Here is a 17,422-nt window from a genome sequence, read left to right on the forward strand (position 1 = left end):
ATTACCCTAGCAGCTTCGCCTCTGTTACCTGTTGCACATCAGCTGTTTTATATCCAGGATTGGACTAACTGGCACAATTGTAGCGTCAGCCAGATGAGGGATGGCAGGAGTCAAAAGTGTCCACTTTGGAGTAAGACCCTACCTTCTTCGTGGAATACTTCGGCACCGTTGGATGTGCAACACACAGCTGGTACAAATTTCTATTAGGAACACGAAGACTTCCGGCAACCACTGTTTCTGCCATACAGCTATCGTGGCTCTCAGCTCCCCACCTGGCTTTAATAAGCTGATTTTCCCCTAGGAGATTCCTGCCACACTGTGTATAGTAGTGTTGTTAAGGCTATTGTGAGATGGTCATGGCCATTTCCATCCCATTGCAACAGGCTGCAGCAGTATCTCTTAGCTAGAGCTGTTCTAGGTGTCACCACTGGCTGTGTTAAACACCCAGCACACATTTATTTAAGAGTACAAATCACTACCTATGGAGTGAAATGAGTCAGTGTAGCCCCTCCCCGTCTTTGCCCATGTTCAGTCAATTGCTTTTGCTCACACGTGCTTAACTGCACTTCTGCATTTAAGTGAAGGAGTGTCTCCATCCACTCTGCAGCATGCCAGAGGGCTGCAGGGGAAGGAGACAAATTGTTTTTACTGCTTTCAACTTAAAGTACTAATGGAATAAGGTGCACTGCTTTGGACTGCTTTCTCTCTATAATTCAATCATGACTCAATAATGTGCAGTCTAAAAAGGTGTTAGAATTTTTGCAGTGTCTAACTTACTGCCAGACAGGGCCCTCCTTACCCATATGCAAAGTATGCAGCTGTGTAGGGCAATAGGAAATTTGGAGCACCAAATGCATGCTGCTCCAGCCTCTGCTCCACCTCTTCCCCTTGGCCCCTGCCCGCTTCCACTCCCCTGGGGACTGCAGCAGGGGTCGGGCCTGCACTCACCGGCGGCGGGAAGTGGTTCCCCCCTGCTTCCCAAGCCAGCCCGCGTCCCCCCCGCAGAGGCCTGGGGCCTGTGTAGGGCCCCAGAATAGCTAGGGATGGCCCTGCTGTCAGATTGTTAATAAGTTGTTTAACTTGCTAGCAGAAACCAGGGCCATTTAAGAGACCATGGTATGTTCTGTGCAGTGCTTATGTGTTGTTCTGCATACCAAGGAATTATTCTTAAGCCTCCTCTTTATGCTCCAGATTGTCTTGTATTAAGAATTACTGCAGCACCATGGCACTGGCTTCCCAGGAGATGTCATTTCCACACTGGATGTAATGCAGTGATTAATTTGTGCCAGGGCTTGCCAGGGCTGAGCCGCAATAGCTGTAGGTTTGGCAGTTCATAGCGCCAGCATCTCTGCACTTGCTGCATCCGTTCTGAATGTAAAAAAATGACTTTTTGAGCCCCAGCACCTCTTTCATTACAAAACTAGCACTGGTGTAGGATAACCATTTTCTCTTACTATTTTACCACTGATACCACATTGTCAGTCCAAACCATTGTACTCTGTACTTAGAATGGGGAATACTGCTAAAAGGGGAATATCTTGCCTACTGGCGGAGGGTCAGGTCCTTAGCTAGTGTAAATCAGCATAGCTCCATTGACTTCAGTGGAGCGAAGCCAGTTTACACCAGCTGAAGATCTGGGCCTAGCTGTTCGTTTATTCCCCATACACTGCTTTTTAGAGGAGGCATTTTCAGGGCTGACAAATAGCATTCCCCAAGAATTGAATGGAAGATGAATTGGGTATGGGCTGTTGATTAATTCTAGGCAGCGGGGTACACTGGGCATGGTCTTCTACCTAGAAGAAAAATTAATACTATGTCTTTTTGGAAGCTCATTTTTAAAGCTTAGAAAAGATATTTTTCCCCCTGAAGAAATGTTTGGAAAAAATATTGCAAAGTTAGAAATATTACTTTTAACTTCCTCATTCTGATTCTAATTAACAGTCCACAGTTGCCAGGAGACATACTTCCACCCCATGCCTTTGGTGTTAGCTCTGTTGATTAGAAAATGTTATACATTGCATACTTTTTCTACCATGGTTATATTTTACTTGAATGATGCACATTGTCTATTTCACTTTCATTTTAAATAAGTGATATTATGTAATAAGTTGAAGGGATCTCTGAGCCACCAGTAACAGAGAGTCTGATTTAAAACTGATGAATGAACTTGTGGAATTAACCATTATGCAAACCTCACTGCATGGTTGTGATATTAGTTCTTTTCACTGATAGAGCATCTAGCAGAGAAAGGTATAACATGATCCAATGGCTGGAAGTTGAAGCTAGACAAATTCAGATTGGAAATAAGGCATACATTTTTAATGGTGAGAATCTTTAACCATTGGAACAATTTACCAAGGGTCGTGGTGGATTCTCCATCACTGACAATTTTTAAATCAAGATAAGATACTTTTTCTAACAGATCTGATGTAGGAATTATTGTGGGGCAGTTCTCTGGCCTGTGCTGTACAGCAGGTCAGACTAAATCAGGGCTTCTCAAACTTCATTGCATCGCGACCCCCTTTTGACAATAAAAATTACTACATGAGCCCAGGAGGGGGGACCAAAGCCTGAGCCAGCCCAAGCCCCAGGTAAGCAGTGGGGAGAGACCAAAAGCCGAAGCCCAAGGGCTTCAGTCCCAAGCAGGGGCCTCTAATCTGAGTCCCAACACCTAAAGTCCTCAGGTTTCGGCCCTGGGCAGTGGTGCTCAGTGTTCAGCTTCAGCCCCAGGCCCCAGCAAGTCTAAGCCAGTCCTGGCAATTCCATTAACATGGGGTCACGACCCACTTTGGGGTCATGACCACAGTTTGAGATCCGCTACACTAGTTGATCACAATGGTCCCTTCTGGCCTTGGAATTTATTAATCTTTCATCAGAGGATCTCAAAGCATTTTATATAAATGGGTCCATTTTAAAGCCAAGGCACAGGGAAGGTTAAGTGACTTTTCCAGCACCAGAAATAGAGCTGGATGAATAATGGATTTTTTGGTTCTCTGGCAATTCTGAAAAATAAGAATGTTTGTTTTGGGACAAACCAAAACCTACTTTTTTTTCAAAAATTTTCAGTGAATTAAATTTTTCAGGCATTTTGAGTAAAGCAAAAGAGGACTAGACTCTAGATCAGGGGTCGGCAACCTCTGGCACGCATGGCGAAGGCGGCACGCGAGCTGATTGTCAGTGGCCCTTATGCTGCCCGGGTCCTGGCCACCAGTCCAGGGGGCTCTGCATTTTAATTAAATTTTAAATGAAGCTTCTTATACGTTTTTAAAACCTTATTTACTTTACATAAAACAATAGTTTAGTTATATATTATAGACTTATAGAAAGAGACCTTCTAAAAACATTAAAATGTATGACTGGCACGTGAAGCCTTAAATTAGAGTGAATAAATGAAGACTCAGCACACCACTTCTGAAAGGTTGCCGACCCCTGCTATAGAGTCATTCCTGTTCTCCCTTTCTTTGGCCCAGTGATTATCCATTGTCATCTATAGTAACAATTCATAGTCATTCATGACAGTGGTTAGTCAGGGGGCAAATGACTCTATAGCCGGGATGGGCAAACTTTTTGGCCCAAGGGCCATATCGGGGTTGCGCAACTGTATGGCGGGCCGGGTAGGGAAGGCTGTGCCTCCCCAAACAGCCTGCCCTCTATCTGCCCCTCCCACGTCCCACCCCCTGACTGCCCACCAATGCAACACTCCTTATGCCCTGACCTCCTCCTCCCGGGACCCGGCCCCTAACCGCCCCCCAGGACCCCACCCCCTATCCAACTCCCCCTGCCCCCTGTTTCCTGACCGCCCCTGGGGACCCCCTGCCCCTTATCCAAGCCCCCCGCTCCGCGCCTCCTTACCATGCTAGAGCCAGTCACGCCACCGCGCTGCCCGACAGGAGCAGTGGGCCAGAGCTCTGCCCGCATGGCAGGGTGGCTGCGGGGGAGGGAGAACAGCGGGGGAGGGGCTGGGGGCAAGCCTCCCCAGCGGGGAGCTCAGAGGCCGGGCAGGATGGACTGTAGTTTGCTCACCTCTGCTCTATAGCCTGGTGGTTAGGATATTCACCTCAGATGTGGGAGACCCAAGTTCAAGCCCCTTCCCCAATGAATAGCTCAGACTAAGTAGGACAGCTTCAATAGGAGGGATTGAGGAAGCCTTAGATTGGAATATCCCATGGCCTGCCCTAGAATAAAAAATTCACACTGCTCTTTTCACAAACCAAGTCACTTTCAGAGCCTAATCTAGGTGTCCTACCCCCAGCATCTGGCTCTAACGACTGAGCCACACAGTCTCCCTACATAGTTTATATTTTGAGCGAAGAAAATAGTATAACAGCAATATGTGCCTTTTTGGGTTTTTTTAAAAAAAGAGACAATAGACCCAAGGGCTTGTTTGACATGGAGAAATCGGCACCAGTGTAAATCTGTTGTTATAGTAAACCCTTATTGTAGACTCACTGCAAAGCAATTCCACTAACCTTGGTAATCTACCATTCTATTTCACACCAGTGCATGCCCCATCTTACTCGTGTGCAGGGAAGCTTATGCACCAATGCAATCGCCGTGTAGACAGGGCCTCAATCAACCTCTTACATGCTTCCTCTTCATTGCATTGGTGAGCGGTATCAGACGTCTGGGGCCTTGTAGGTTGGGCTCCCAGTAGAGGAGAAATCCGTGATGCTGAGTCTGGTTGTCTTCTAAATGTAACTTGTTTTATTTGCACATGTACCTGGAACAGAGAGAGTCAAAAAGCATGCAGGGCAAGCCCTTCTTTCAGGGATCTCACCTCAGCACCAACACCTGCTTCCCAGGGACAACTTTGCCTCAAGAATTGACTCTAATCTGAGACCAAACTCTCCTTCTGGCTCCTCTCCCTAGAATCTCACATAACAAACTTGCAACAGCGCGTCACATGGCTATCCAAGACTGACCATTCGTTCAAGCTCTCTGACAAAAGAACTTGGGAAAACTATGTGTAACAGCGCCACCTGTTGACACCTGCTGTGACTGTGTCTGGGACGCTGATCATGCAGCCAGCCTCCAGTGATGTCAGTGGGATACTGCTCAAGCAGAGAGGCCTGCCTGCAGGAAGCAGCTTGCAGGGTCAGGGCACAGGCACCTGTTCGATGGAGAATATACAGTTTCTGAGCACTGTATGGACAAATAAGGGCCTGGTTTTCAGAAGTACTGAGTGTTCACAACCCCAAATCAGTGGAAACTGTAAGTCCTCAGGTGTCTTATGTTTTTCTTACTCTGTGATTTGTAAGTGTAGAGTGAGGTTCCCTGCACTAGCCTGTATGTTACACTTTACATTGATAAGTGTGGCTTTTTAAATTATGTTCCCTAAGAAGAGCGATTTTATGCAGACAGGTTTCAGAGTAACAGCCGTGTTAGTCTGTATTCGCAAAAAGAAAAGGAGTACTTGTGGCACCTTAGAGACTAACCAATTTATTTGAGCATAATATTTGAGCTCAAATAAATTGGTTAGTCTCTAAGGTGCCACAAGTACTCCTTTTCTTTTTATGCAGACAGAGAGGAATCAGTATGCATTTTAATGGGTGCTGTCAGGAAAATTATTGATTACTTTACTAATGATTTTGAAATTGTCATTATGTTAAGTCCATCAGGGCTTTTTGTATGGCTTTGCCAAGAACTCTTGCATATCCTCCATTCTTTTTTTCATCTAAAACATTTTCACCTACCACATCAATGCAAAGCAAGATCTGCTCCATGTTTGGTAACTGTTTCGTCTGTGCATAAAAACGATTTCAGCGATGATGATACATGGAAAAAGTTCTTTTGTTTTGTTTTTTCAGCCATCACTTGCGCAGTTATTGATGTCATTATAAGCATGAAGGACAAACTTAATAGACTTTTGACTATATCAAACAGTGCAAGAAATCATACCTGTTGTTCTGCTTAGTAATTTGTGGTGGTTGTACTAAGTTATGAAAAGCAAGGCATCTAATGCCAGTCAGCTTAACAGAAAGTTTTAGGTTGCAGTACTGAGCACTCAAGTCTAAAACAAGGGCAGAAAGCCAAAATATGTAACTGATCTCTGATTTGGTTCCAATTCCCAGGTCCAGCCAAGTTCCACTGGACCTGACGGGTGGCTTTATGCTGCCTTTGTGTGCCTCCATCCTGGGACCTGCTGGGGGGACCAATTGAGCCCTTCACATACATTAGAGCAGCCTCAGGGCTGCTCTAACCTGCACCAGTCTGCCTATGGAGAGTACATAAGAGATGAAGAATGAGAAAAAAGATTTCTTTCAAAGAGAAGACAAACCTAGGTAGAGGGGACACAAGAAGAGCAGTTGGAAAGTTAGTTTAGCCAACAAAGTTTGAAAGAAGCTGGAGTGGACTAGGAATGGACTAAGGGGGCTGGATGTAGACAATAAATAAGGAACCTCTGTGATGACACAGTTATTTTGTTACTTTATTTGCATATTTTGTTCTGACTCACGTTCCGGCTCAGGATGGAGCCTGGGCCCTGAGATTCAACCCACCCTCAGAATTTCAGCGCCCAGGCTCCAACCTGCATCTGAAGGTCTACACTGCTATTTTTACCCCTGCAATGCAAGCCCTGTGAGCCCAATTCAGCTGATGTGGGCTCTGAGATGCAGTGTCAGAGCTCTCTCTTCGTAGTGTAGACAAACACTCAGACAGAAAGCAGACTCCTTCGCTGCTTGCCATAGCTCCCCCCAAAGAAATGAACATCACAAAACCAGTGCCAGTAGGCCAGTAAGCACAGTAGGCACATGCCTAGAGGCACCAGCATTCTAGGGGTGCCTAAAAGTGGGTTAAAAGTTTAATTTGTTATGGAAAACACGAAGGTCAGCTGAAGGCAGGGGGTGCGCTGAAGATGTTGTGCCTAAGGGCGCATAAGGTGTAAATCCAGCCCTACACAAAACTAACCGCAGAATATTTCTTCAGGTTTGCTATAGGCCCACACACTCCAAAAAAGGCCTGTGTGTAACAGCACCATCGGGGGACTTCTGCCAGGACAGTGTTAATGAATCTTTTCCATAGCCATTGTTTTTTCATGTGAACTCTCTCTGTCACCTACTTTGCACTGTATTAGGTGCATTAGAAAACAAAACTCTGGAAAGTGGCCAAGGCCTCCAGTAAGGTGATGCCAGGTTTTGATGTTAGTTTATTGGTTCTCTAGCTGTGCTCTGTGCATGTTCTAAGGCTTCAGACTCATGCTGTTGCTAGAACAGCAAATTCAGTAATAGCAGAGAAACAGTCTTAAGTAGCTAGTCTGGATAAGAATGTGGACGTATAGGTCAATTTCCACATTAAGGCCCATGACAAAAATATAATCAAAATCATTTTGGTTTGAAAAACAAATGTATTGTTTTAAAAAAAATAGCCTACCACCATTGATGCTTTCTCCACTTCCTCCTGCCTTAGCTTTCAGAAAGAATCTATCTCCTTTGAATTCCCAGAGTGTGAAAGCATCATATGGAAACCTATAAACTACTAGCTTCAAGAGAGACATCTTTAAAATCAGACTTGAATGACTGACCATTGTCATATGCATGTGTCTGTGAGAAGCTGCCATTTTCATTTGTATGGCTGGTTAGCTTAAGCATTCTCTGTTAGCTTCAAGGGGGTGAGTGGTTTGTTTGTTTGTTTCAAGTTTCAAATGTCAGCCGGGAGCCTGTGGCTTTTTGCAGTGAGGTCACAGAGTCCCATGCTTACTAAGAGACCTAGGCTGCCCCAAGCTCTCTGAGCATTACACACCAACCTAATATGGAAACCACAGCAAAATGCACCACTTAAAAATAATGGGAGAGCAGTGGCAGAACTGTTAGCTGAGGCTGTAATAGCCCAACCTAATGCAGGTAAACCTGAATTTTCACAAAGCATTAAGTACATAAAGGCAGAGACAAAGGATGGAAGTAGGTTAAGTGACTGTTTTACAGGTAAATGGCTCCCGTCTCCAAAAGAGATCCTTGCCTGCCAACCAGGTTTTAGCTCTTTATAAAGGTTATTTTACCAGATCCTCACTCCTGTGAAGAGTAGTTGGTTGCAGTTGTCTCTCTCAGTAATGGCTTTTCACTGTGAGAGTCAGGGTAGCAAGCCTTTCCCAAGAGTGGGATTTGAGGGGAGGGTGTGGGGTCAGAAGATTCGGGGCTCACATGTCAAAGGGGAGCTTGGCCTGTGGCATCCTGGCAGTTCTGAGTCTGGTGTCAAGGGCCACCATGGCCATGCACGTTGGGCCAGATCCCAACGTCCTTATTTAGGGCCTATTCTCTTCCCTCCCTACGAGAGAGAATTCTGCGAGCCTCAGCTGATGGGGACCTTGCTTCCAAGCTTTTCTGTCGGGAGGGCACGGTTTGCTCCCGGAGGATAAACCTGAGTATCATGTCCTTGACCTCAGATCCCTTCAGATCTGCTGGGATCTGCAGTTGAGGAGAGGTTTTGGTTCTTCCTGATCGCTGTAGAGCTATAGTACCAGGGCTATCGCAGACTATTCCGTAAAGGGATGGGGATCTCCCACACAGAGAGAGGGGTACAAAGTGCAAACTAATGCAAGCCTCACATGTTCCCCACAGGTGGGGGCCCAAACAGCTTCCTTCTCCTCAGCGATCCCTCCCAGCTCTGGAGAGTGGGACCCCCTGGAGCCCACAGGCTTGAGGGGATCAGGGGGCAGACTGCAGAGATGAAACGCCTCTCCTTCTGCAGGGCTTGGAGTGAGGAGAATGGGGCCCTGGAGGGAGCAGCATGGGGCTCTCAGTTTTTACTCCGTGTTTACTTAAGCAAAGCTCCCATTGTCTTTGGCAGCCATTTCTACTGAGTGAAGATTTCAGCACTCAACCCAAACTTGTGCACAGCGATGATCACAATGATCCAGCAAGAGCCAGAGACCAAAGTGCCCACCAGATCTCCTGGTGACACTGGCCAGGCCCACAACAGGATGGGTGGACTAATGAGGCAGGCTCTCAGGGGAATGTGAGGCTGGGAACTGTGCTGATTTTTAAAGGGCCATAGACTGGTCACTCTCTGTGGAAATACCTCTGTCCTGTGTGAATTCCAGATGTGAGTGAGCACATGTCCAAACTGGCCCATCAGAGTGAAGGCCAAGCAGCCCCAGCCAGCACTCCCCATTGGATTTAGGGTCCATGGAAGGAGGAAAGGTTGGGACCTCGGGGCCTCTGTCCTACCAGGCGTTTCAATTCCATGACAATGTAGACACCCTGGAGGTGACTGAGACATTAGTACTGCATGTGTGAACGTGTGTATGTGCACACACATTCTATACAGAGCCCAGAGCAGGGCTTTCAGATGAAAGGTCCCTTCCATCTTCTCAGGCCTTCTGCTTTTCTGTCTCACACTCTGATGAGCCTGCTGCTCATTCTCCACTTTTCTTGGCTTTGACTGGGGCAGATTAACTCGAGACCCTATTAATCAGTGAGAAAGGGACCCTGGCATCCTTGTGCGGGATTCCATATGCTTCACCTCTCTTCCTCCTTGGGGACATGGCTCGGGGGCAATCTCCTCCATTCCCCAGGGAGGGTTACTGTGGCAACGGCCACGTATATTTCACATATCATGAAGATCCAGAGGTGCAGCATGTGAAGAACACAGACCAAATGCAGTCATAGGGCCAGTGGAGTTAATTCCATACCAGCCCATGGAGTTTGCCCCTACTTATCCCAGATGTGACCTCAGCCCCGTAGTTCCCAGGATGCATTTCAGTGTTATTCCTGAGCCTTATTGTAGAATGCTGTGGGATGCTGTGTGGCTGCCTCCTGAGATAATTACTTGATGAGTCTTTACCCAAACTAACTTCCTTTTGATGTTTCCGTCCTCCCTCCTGTTTCTCCTTTTCTTTACTCTCCCTTTCCCCCCTTACTCTTGAATCTCTATTCTTCTCTGTTTCAGCAAAACGATATCAGTCAAAATAATTGATGATGAGGAGTATGAGAAAAACAAGACCTTCTACCTTGAGATTGGGGAGCCCCGTCTGGTGGAGATGAGTGAGAAGAAAGGTGGGGGATCTGCTCTGAGGCTGAGCTCAGCCTGCGTGCACCTGTCCTGATCACTCATGGATGCCTGGCACTTTCCAATACATGCAATCTAAAACATGCCTTCCTCTATCTATGTCAAAGAGCAGGAGTCAAGTCACTAGGGCCTGGAGCTGAGAACCTTTATGTTTGCACTTTGGACTCCAATTTCAGTTTTCCATACTTAAATTCAGACATTATGGGCCTGATCATCAACTGGCATAGATCAGCATAGCTCCATTGACTTCAATGGAGTGATGACGGCTTACACCAGTCAAGGATCTGGCCTTTCATAAGTTGCTGGGGTGCTGCTGTTACTTAAATGCAAAACCAGTCCACCTCCTGTTAGGGCTCAGATACTTGGCACAGAGCTATGAATAAAATCCAGATGCAGATTGACTGCAAACAAAGCAACCAAACCCTCTGGCGTTCGGATTTCCTTTTCCATGTAACACTTATGTGCTACATGAACAATAGCTCCCCACAACGTAAACCTATCTACTTCATTTCAGAGTTAAATTTGTGGAGTGGCTCCTTTTTCAGAATGAAACAGCCTAGGTGCAGCGATGGACTTTCTGCTCTTTTACATAAGTAACTGAGGCAGATGTGCTCCTCTCTTCGTATCATCTCGGTAACCATCTCGCCTGGTTGAACTTAAAGCATGAGTGTGTGACGCCAACCATTTGTTTTGCCTTTGTCTTGTGTTCCCACAGGAAATTCATTACCCTTAAAATACTTGACCGTGAGGAGTATGAGAAAGAGTGCAGTTTCTACCTTGTGCTTGAGGAACCAATATGGCTACGAAGAGGAATGAAAGGTGTGAGAGTAAAACCCAGACAAACTCTCGAGAAATTGTAGTCTGCTCTCTCTGTCTCCCTACTCTCACACTTGCTCTCTCCTCGCACTTGGCTTCCAAATATTTTGCCATATCTCCTCTCAAGCTTAGCAACTTTTTCTTTTTTATTGTTTGGCGGGTGTCACTCTGGTCCCACTGGCTAGCTCCCACTGAAGCAGGGTTGGCACTAAATACAAACTGACTTTTTTTGTCAAGTGTTCATCTGTGAACTGCTCCCACTTGTGAGGCAGTAAATGAAAACAATCCAGTGAATAAATCACTAGGGGTTCATATCCTCTCCACGCTAGCTAGGGAGGGACAAGCTCACACACACTGTAGAGGTGCTGTCAACCAGGAGTTTATAGCAGCGTCTAGCCCCCACAAAGTGATCACAAACACCAGAGTGGGTCTGAGATTCCACCACATGCAATGGGGGAAGACAAAGTGCAAATCCTAAACTGTCAATTGCTATTGCAATAGTATCACAAATAAAGACATTTCAGTTGTGTATTTAAAATATACAGCACTGAAATTGCGTATATAAATATCCTTTTAATCTAGGAGAAAACAGTCTCTTTTTTTAATTAAAAAAGGATACTGCATCATTTTTAGCAGGAGATAAAGTAGACCCTCTGTTTAAATAAAAATCACATTCTTAACACAATATTTTTAGCTTTTTTACACTGGTAATGAGAATACAATGAGATCTGAAGGTAGGTCAAAATCAGATAATTCCAGTAGGACGTCTGCAGTCAGGATTTCACCCAGTGGATCTGGAAGTAAATAGATAAAATGCACTGAAAGTACAGTGACATGGACATTCCGCTGAATCCTCATAAGAGTGATGAAATCAGTTTCCATCACACAAAATAAAAACATTTCTCTAAAGCAACTGCAAACATACTCATAAAAAGAAAAGGGCTGCTAATTTTTCTAAGCAGTTTCTTTTCTTAAAAAGGTAACTTAAAATGAATGGATATAACTCATTTCATGAATTATTGATGGCTAATAAGGACATTACAGCAATAACATAATTATCCTGAATAATTAGTTGCAACACAAAACATTTTTTTTTAACAACCCAAACATTGTTAGCAACATTTTGTCTCTTTGGTTCCCTGTTTAATTTCTAGGAGATATCTGCTCCTTAAGAATCATCAGATTGTATTATAATATTATTATTATTATCATACATTTAGGCCCTGAATCAGCAAAGCACCTGAGCACATTCTTAACTTTTGAGTCCCAGGGTTAGTTTATACCAGATCGGGTAAGAGGTGACTTGATCATGGTCTGCAAGTACCTACAGGGAGAAGAGATTTCTCATAATAGATGATTCTTTAATCTAGCAGAAAAACGCATAGCAAGCTCCCATGGCTGGAAGCTGAAGCTAGACAAAATGAGACTAGAAATAAAATGCACATTTTTAACAGTGAGGGTACTTAACTCTTGGAACAATTTACCTAGGGATGTGGTGGATGGAGTCACTTGATGTCTTTAAATCAAGGCTGGGTGTCTTTCCAAAAGAGATTCTATAGCTCAAACAGAAGGCAGAAAGCATTGGGCAAGGTTCTCTGGCCACGCTTTATGGGACATCAGACTAGATGATCATAATGGTCCCTTCTAACCTGCAGATCTCTGAATCTAAGACTTAGGCGTATTGTTATCTGCTTTGCTGCATGGGGGCCTTAGCAAGCTGGTGTTTGCAGAACACTCCATAGGAATTTACAGGGGCAGCTGGAATAGTGGCGTTAGCTCCCCTGTGCCCTCTCTGCGTGAAGTTGGAGACTTGGGATAATATAAATATAGATCTCGTAGCCCTTCCCCCCACCCCCATCCAGCCTTGGCACTCATTAATTGACCCCTCCATGCTAGCCTGTTAGGTCCCACCGTGAAGTCCACCTCTACATCGCATGGGGCATGCTGGGTCCTTTCATCCAGCACATCTACCCTGTGCCCTGCTCCCAACAACAGTGCAGGACAGCAGTGGTGCAGAGGGCATTGCTTGGGCTCCCCACACCTTGTGGCATTTCACCCCAAAGAAATAAATAGGCTTCCCTTCTTATAGACTAAATCCATTCATTTGCTGACTACCCCCTGATCCAGCAAAGCATGTAAGCATGGCCCTGATTCAGGAAAGCATCCCTGTTCAAGACAGCATTTAAGCATGTGCTTAAAGTTAAGGGTGTCCTTAAGTGCTGTCCTGGATAGAGATGGGCTTCAGCACAAGTGTGGGTCAGGGCCATGTGTGTCACATGTGAGTAGTCCCAAGGGGGCTGTTCACAGGCTTAGTTTCATACATGCTTAAGTGCTTTGTTGGATCGAGGTCTAAGATGACTTCATGTATATCAAATGTTAGTGCATTTAGTCTGAAACACATACTATTTATTTTAGTTCCTTTTCCCCCGTAGGCAAGAAAAAAATACCCCCTATTACAGAAAAACAAATGAATAGGAAATGTATATTCACTGGTAGCTGTCTGATTTTTAAAAAAATAATTAAGCTTGTTAATATAAAAGAAAGAGGAGAATAATCTGGATTAGTTTAATAAATTACACAGATAAGAAATTCAGTTCAGTCCGATTCATCTTTACTCAAGGAAATGCATGATTTTATCAGGCTCAAACAATTCTGCCTTTGGAAAAACTAACTTTTGTTCACACAGTGAGTTGTTCAGTGCTCTAAATCCAGGCCTTTCTAGCAGCTGGGTACATTTTTAGTCCTGTTCAAAGGCGCAGCTTTCTCAGAGTGCATTCATAGGAGAACGAGGGGGAAAGGGATGGATGCAATTTTGTGCTCAGTGAGCGCATTCATCAGGCGGTCTTAGAGCACAGGGATCAGCCAGACACCTCTGCTGCCATCTCACAACGTTTCCTAGTTGGTTAGTTGCATTGGCACGGCCATGCATAAGAAGGCAGCCAGAGCCAGCGTGCTTGGAGCTGAATCCATCATACACTAGCCAGAGCTCAGGAGTGATTCAGCCAGTCCTCAAGTGCTACAGCACACCTAAGAGGAGGGAGTCTGCCTGCTCTGCATCTGCCAAGCAGTATTCCCCAGCCAATTTATGCCAGTTGCGCCTAGAGGGACCAGTGAATTGCCCCATGGTGCTTGTGGAGTACTGGGGAGAGCCCAGCTGTTGCTCACCAGCAGCCTTTAGACAAGGTAAAACTTGCTATTCCTCCAACCTCCCCACATGCTTGGAGTTCCCAAGGGAAGGTGAACTATGGCCACACCCCAGCTCCACTCAAAGACAAGGCCTTGTAACATTCGGTGCTGCTGGGCATGAGAGCAGACACAGACACACACACCTTCCCAGGTACTGGGTGAGCAGTAGCTGCATCCTTGTGGCTGCCTCCTGCATGAGAGCACTGGGCTCCCTGCTCCCTCTCTGGCCTAGCACGCTGAGAGGAGAGAAGCTGCCATTACCTAGCACTAGATGGATTCCTCAGAGGGGCTGCATTTATCCCAAGAGAGAACATTGCCCACGGACCTGCATTCCGTTGACAGATGGATGCCCTATGTGATTATGAGCTCACGGAAAATTCCACTAAATCTGACACAGTAACACAATGCAATAGAATCCCAGTGAGTGGGATTTGCATCACGAGCAGTACTAGGGAAATCTACTATTGGAATCATTTCGTGTCACCAAAATAAAATTAACCATTGACACTAAAAGCTATCCATTGACTTCATTTGGCGCTGCATGAGCGCAGTGTTGTCCACTCTCATGGTTTTATCATAAATCGGATCATCTGGAGGGTTTTTAAAGCTCTCGCTGTTGGAGTCATGTGATGACATGAGGCTCTCAGCTTTCGTTTTATAAAACGTAAGTTTCTAGCTCTCATGGTTGCAGGGGAAAGCTTGAAAATGTGAAGCCAAGTAAAGTCTTAGTAGCCAGAAGGCAAATAACAAGAGCCAAAAATGTATTAGTCTTTTTAAAATCTCATGATTTTTAAACCAGTTTTTGAGGACTGACTTATGATTTTTGAACTCTTGGGGCTAGCAATACTGTGAGCTCAGCTTCTGAAATCAGGCCTACGTGTGCCAAACATTAAGATACCTAAAATCAGCAGCTGATTTTGAAAATATTGGCCTGATCCTCTCTGCTTCAGTTCCCCTTCCTTTGAAAAGTGTTGATCTTACTACCTCTCCAGGGTATTGCTAGAAGTAATTAGTCAGAATGTTCAGTTCTTCAAAGATCCAGAGTGCTACCTGAATGCTAAATGACAGTTGTTTTTTATCAGGGCTTAAACTGTCATTTTGCTAAATGACAGGATAAATACTGTATTATGTTTGGTGAGTCAAGCCCTAGCACACACTGTACTTCTTTCATTCTACATTCCCTGTAGAAATCAGGCCATCATGTAATTATTATTTTCCATTTAGACTATTAGAGGAAGTACAAGAATCCAGCAAACAGCCCTTACACCCATATTTTGGGACATATTCTTTCCTCAATCTATGGCAGTACTGCCATTGATGTCGTTGGGCGCTCCATGAATTTATGGCCCAAAAGGGGGAAATGAATTTTTTAAAAGTTTGTCTTTTGTATCTTATTACTGTATGTGACATTTTTTTCTTTTAATTCACAGCCCACGCTCATGAAATGTTTCTGTTCTGTTATTTTCAGTGCTCTTTTCTGGGTACCAATGGTATCCGGAAACTTTACAGATTTTCATTGTCTGGGCCTGGGAGCTGGAGTCTTTCTGTGGATTTTCCTTTTAATTTCATTATTCAATTTACTTTTCTTCTTCTATGTTTGTCTCTGTCTGTCTCCTTCACAGCCCTGTTGTTGAATGAGCTTGGTAAGCGCTGCATTTCTTGTATTTCTTTTCCATTTTCCCAGTGTGTCCGTATATTGGTGGAAGATGATGATTTTATTTGACTTTTCGATTTGCTCACAAGAATCTCTTTTAAGGTTGTTAATACCATTTTACTAAGCCCAGGTAATTGAGATCATGTTCTTCTTTGAGTATCTGTTCCAAAAATTGTTAGCTGAGACTACCGAGACCAGAAAGCAAGTGTAAAAAACCGGGACAGGGGATAGGGGGGAATAGGAGCCTATATAAGACAAAGCCCCAAATATCGGGACTGTCCCTATAAAATCGGGACATCTAGTCACCTTAGCTGAGACATGAACACTTGTGTTAAAGGAGGGACAGTAGCTAAAATCATAATTGAAAGTGGCATTAATTACAATGACAAGGGAGCCTAAGGGGGTTATGAACAGCATTTCACTGGGATTTGGACAGCTAGCTCCTTTGGAAATCCCAGACAACAAGCACATTTAGTGGATACGTTCAATACAACTGACTCCTCAGGTTTACTACTATCCTTTGGGTTGATTTCACTGGGCCCTATGCACTAATTTGTAGTAAAAAGATGTGGAAAGCACTAAGTCTCAGAAATGTACAACAGAACTGAGCTGTGCAAACTAATTCATATCCCGTTACGTAGGTGTAAGAAACAGAATGTTTGTAGTACCTGGCAACGGTCGGACCAGAATACGTAGGGCTTTTTGTGGTGAAATTATCCACAAGAGCTATTCCACAATAACTCCGCCTGAGCACATTCTTATTCAGGAATCAGTGTGTGCACAAGGGGAGCTATTCCAGAATAGCTACAGCATTTTAAACTCCCTTCCTTATAACTTCCCAGTGTAGACAGACCCTAACTCCGTATATTCAGAAAACTCTGCATGCTGTTTTGAGGGAGGTATGGCATGTTGCCTTCTTAGAGCACACTTCAAAACCAGCCTCCAAATTTGGCATACAAGCTATCCCAAGCAGGAGATCCACAAATACATAAGATGGGGATGTGGGGGGAGTCCAAGCAAAGCTAAAGCGTTCTGCAGGCTACCTTGGAAAATCAAAGCCCAGGCCTTATCCAAGGCTCACTGGAATCGATGGAAAGGTTCTCACTCATTTCTGTTAGCACTGGACCATTGCAGAAAATGCTGCTGTGGGCAGTAGTAACTCGATATGAGCCGAACTTCGCCCCAGCTGTGGGTAAATGAGGAATGTTTCCAGGGATGTTTGAGCTGTCAGGGGCTTGGTGGAAATGGTGGTGAGAGGGGCTTTCCTCTTCCCCAGCATTGTATCCATCCCTCTTGAATAGCCCTCCATTTAGTCCTAAAGCTACCCAGCTGCAGCATGGATTTGGTGCATCATGCCCTCTCATGCCCACCCCAGTGCTGCTTTTATTGCTGAAAATGTTCTCACACCAGAAATAAAGACTCATGGGAGTGAAGCCCTAAAAAGAGAAACTTGCTCTTAATGAGAGGATCCTGCATCATTTTGAGTTTTGTGCATCTGTCCCTCTGGGCTGTCTCCCACACTGAGCCCTGCACTCAGGCCAGACTGGGTTGAGAGGTGGGACAGTAGCCGTTGGGTTTTTGATCTTTTCCGTTGTGTGATTCTAGCCACCGTCACCTCCTAGAAATGCCATCTCTCTCGTGCCTGGTTGGCAGGGAAGGAAGAGATTTGCACAGCTCAGCTTTGTGGTGAATCTTTAAAGTTCTCGCACTTCCCACACTGGAGTTAGATTGGCCGCTACTGGGGTAGAACCTGCCAGAGCGGAC

At 45.0% G+C, this 17,422-nt stretch overlaps 1 protein-coding gene across 2 annotated transcripts in view; it reads left to right on the forward strand.

The window, feature by feature from the left end:
- Positions 1–17,422, forward strand: part of SLC8A1 (solute carrier family 8 member A1) — a 337,594-nt gene that overhangs the window by 265,404 nt on the left and 54,768 nt on the right. The window contains exons 3-4 of one of the 2 annotated variants that reach the window (XM_084622735.1): positions 10,718–10,821; positions 15,627–15,647. In XM_084622735.1, the coding sequence (XP_084478861.1) occupies positions 10,718–10,821; positions 15,627–15,647 (125 nt within the window). Of the gene's footprint in view, positions 1–9,882; positions 9,990–10,717; positions 10,822–15,626; positions 15,648–17,422 lie in introns of both variants that reach the window. The other variant, XM_084622736.1, reaches the window with a different exon arrangement.

The sequence above is a fragment of the Lepidochelys olivacea genome (assembly GCF_965140295.1).
Source record: "Lepidochelys olivacea isolate rLepOli2 genome assembly, chromosome: 3".
In the NCBI taxonomy this organism is placed as follows: domain Eukaryota; kingdom Metazoa; phylum Chordata; order Testudines; family Cheloniidae; genus Lepidochelys; species Lepidochelys olivacea.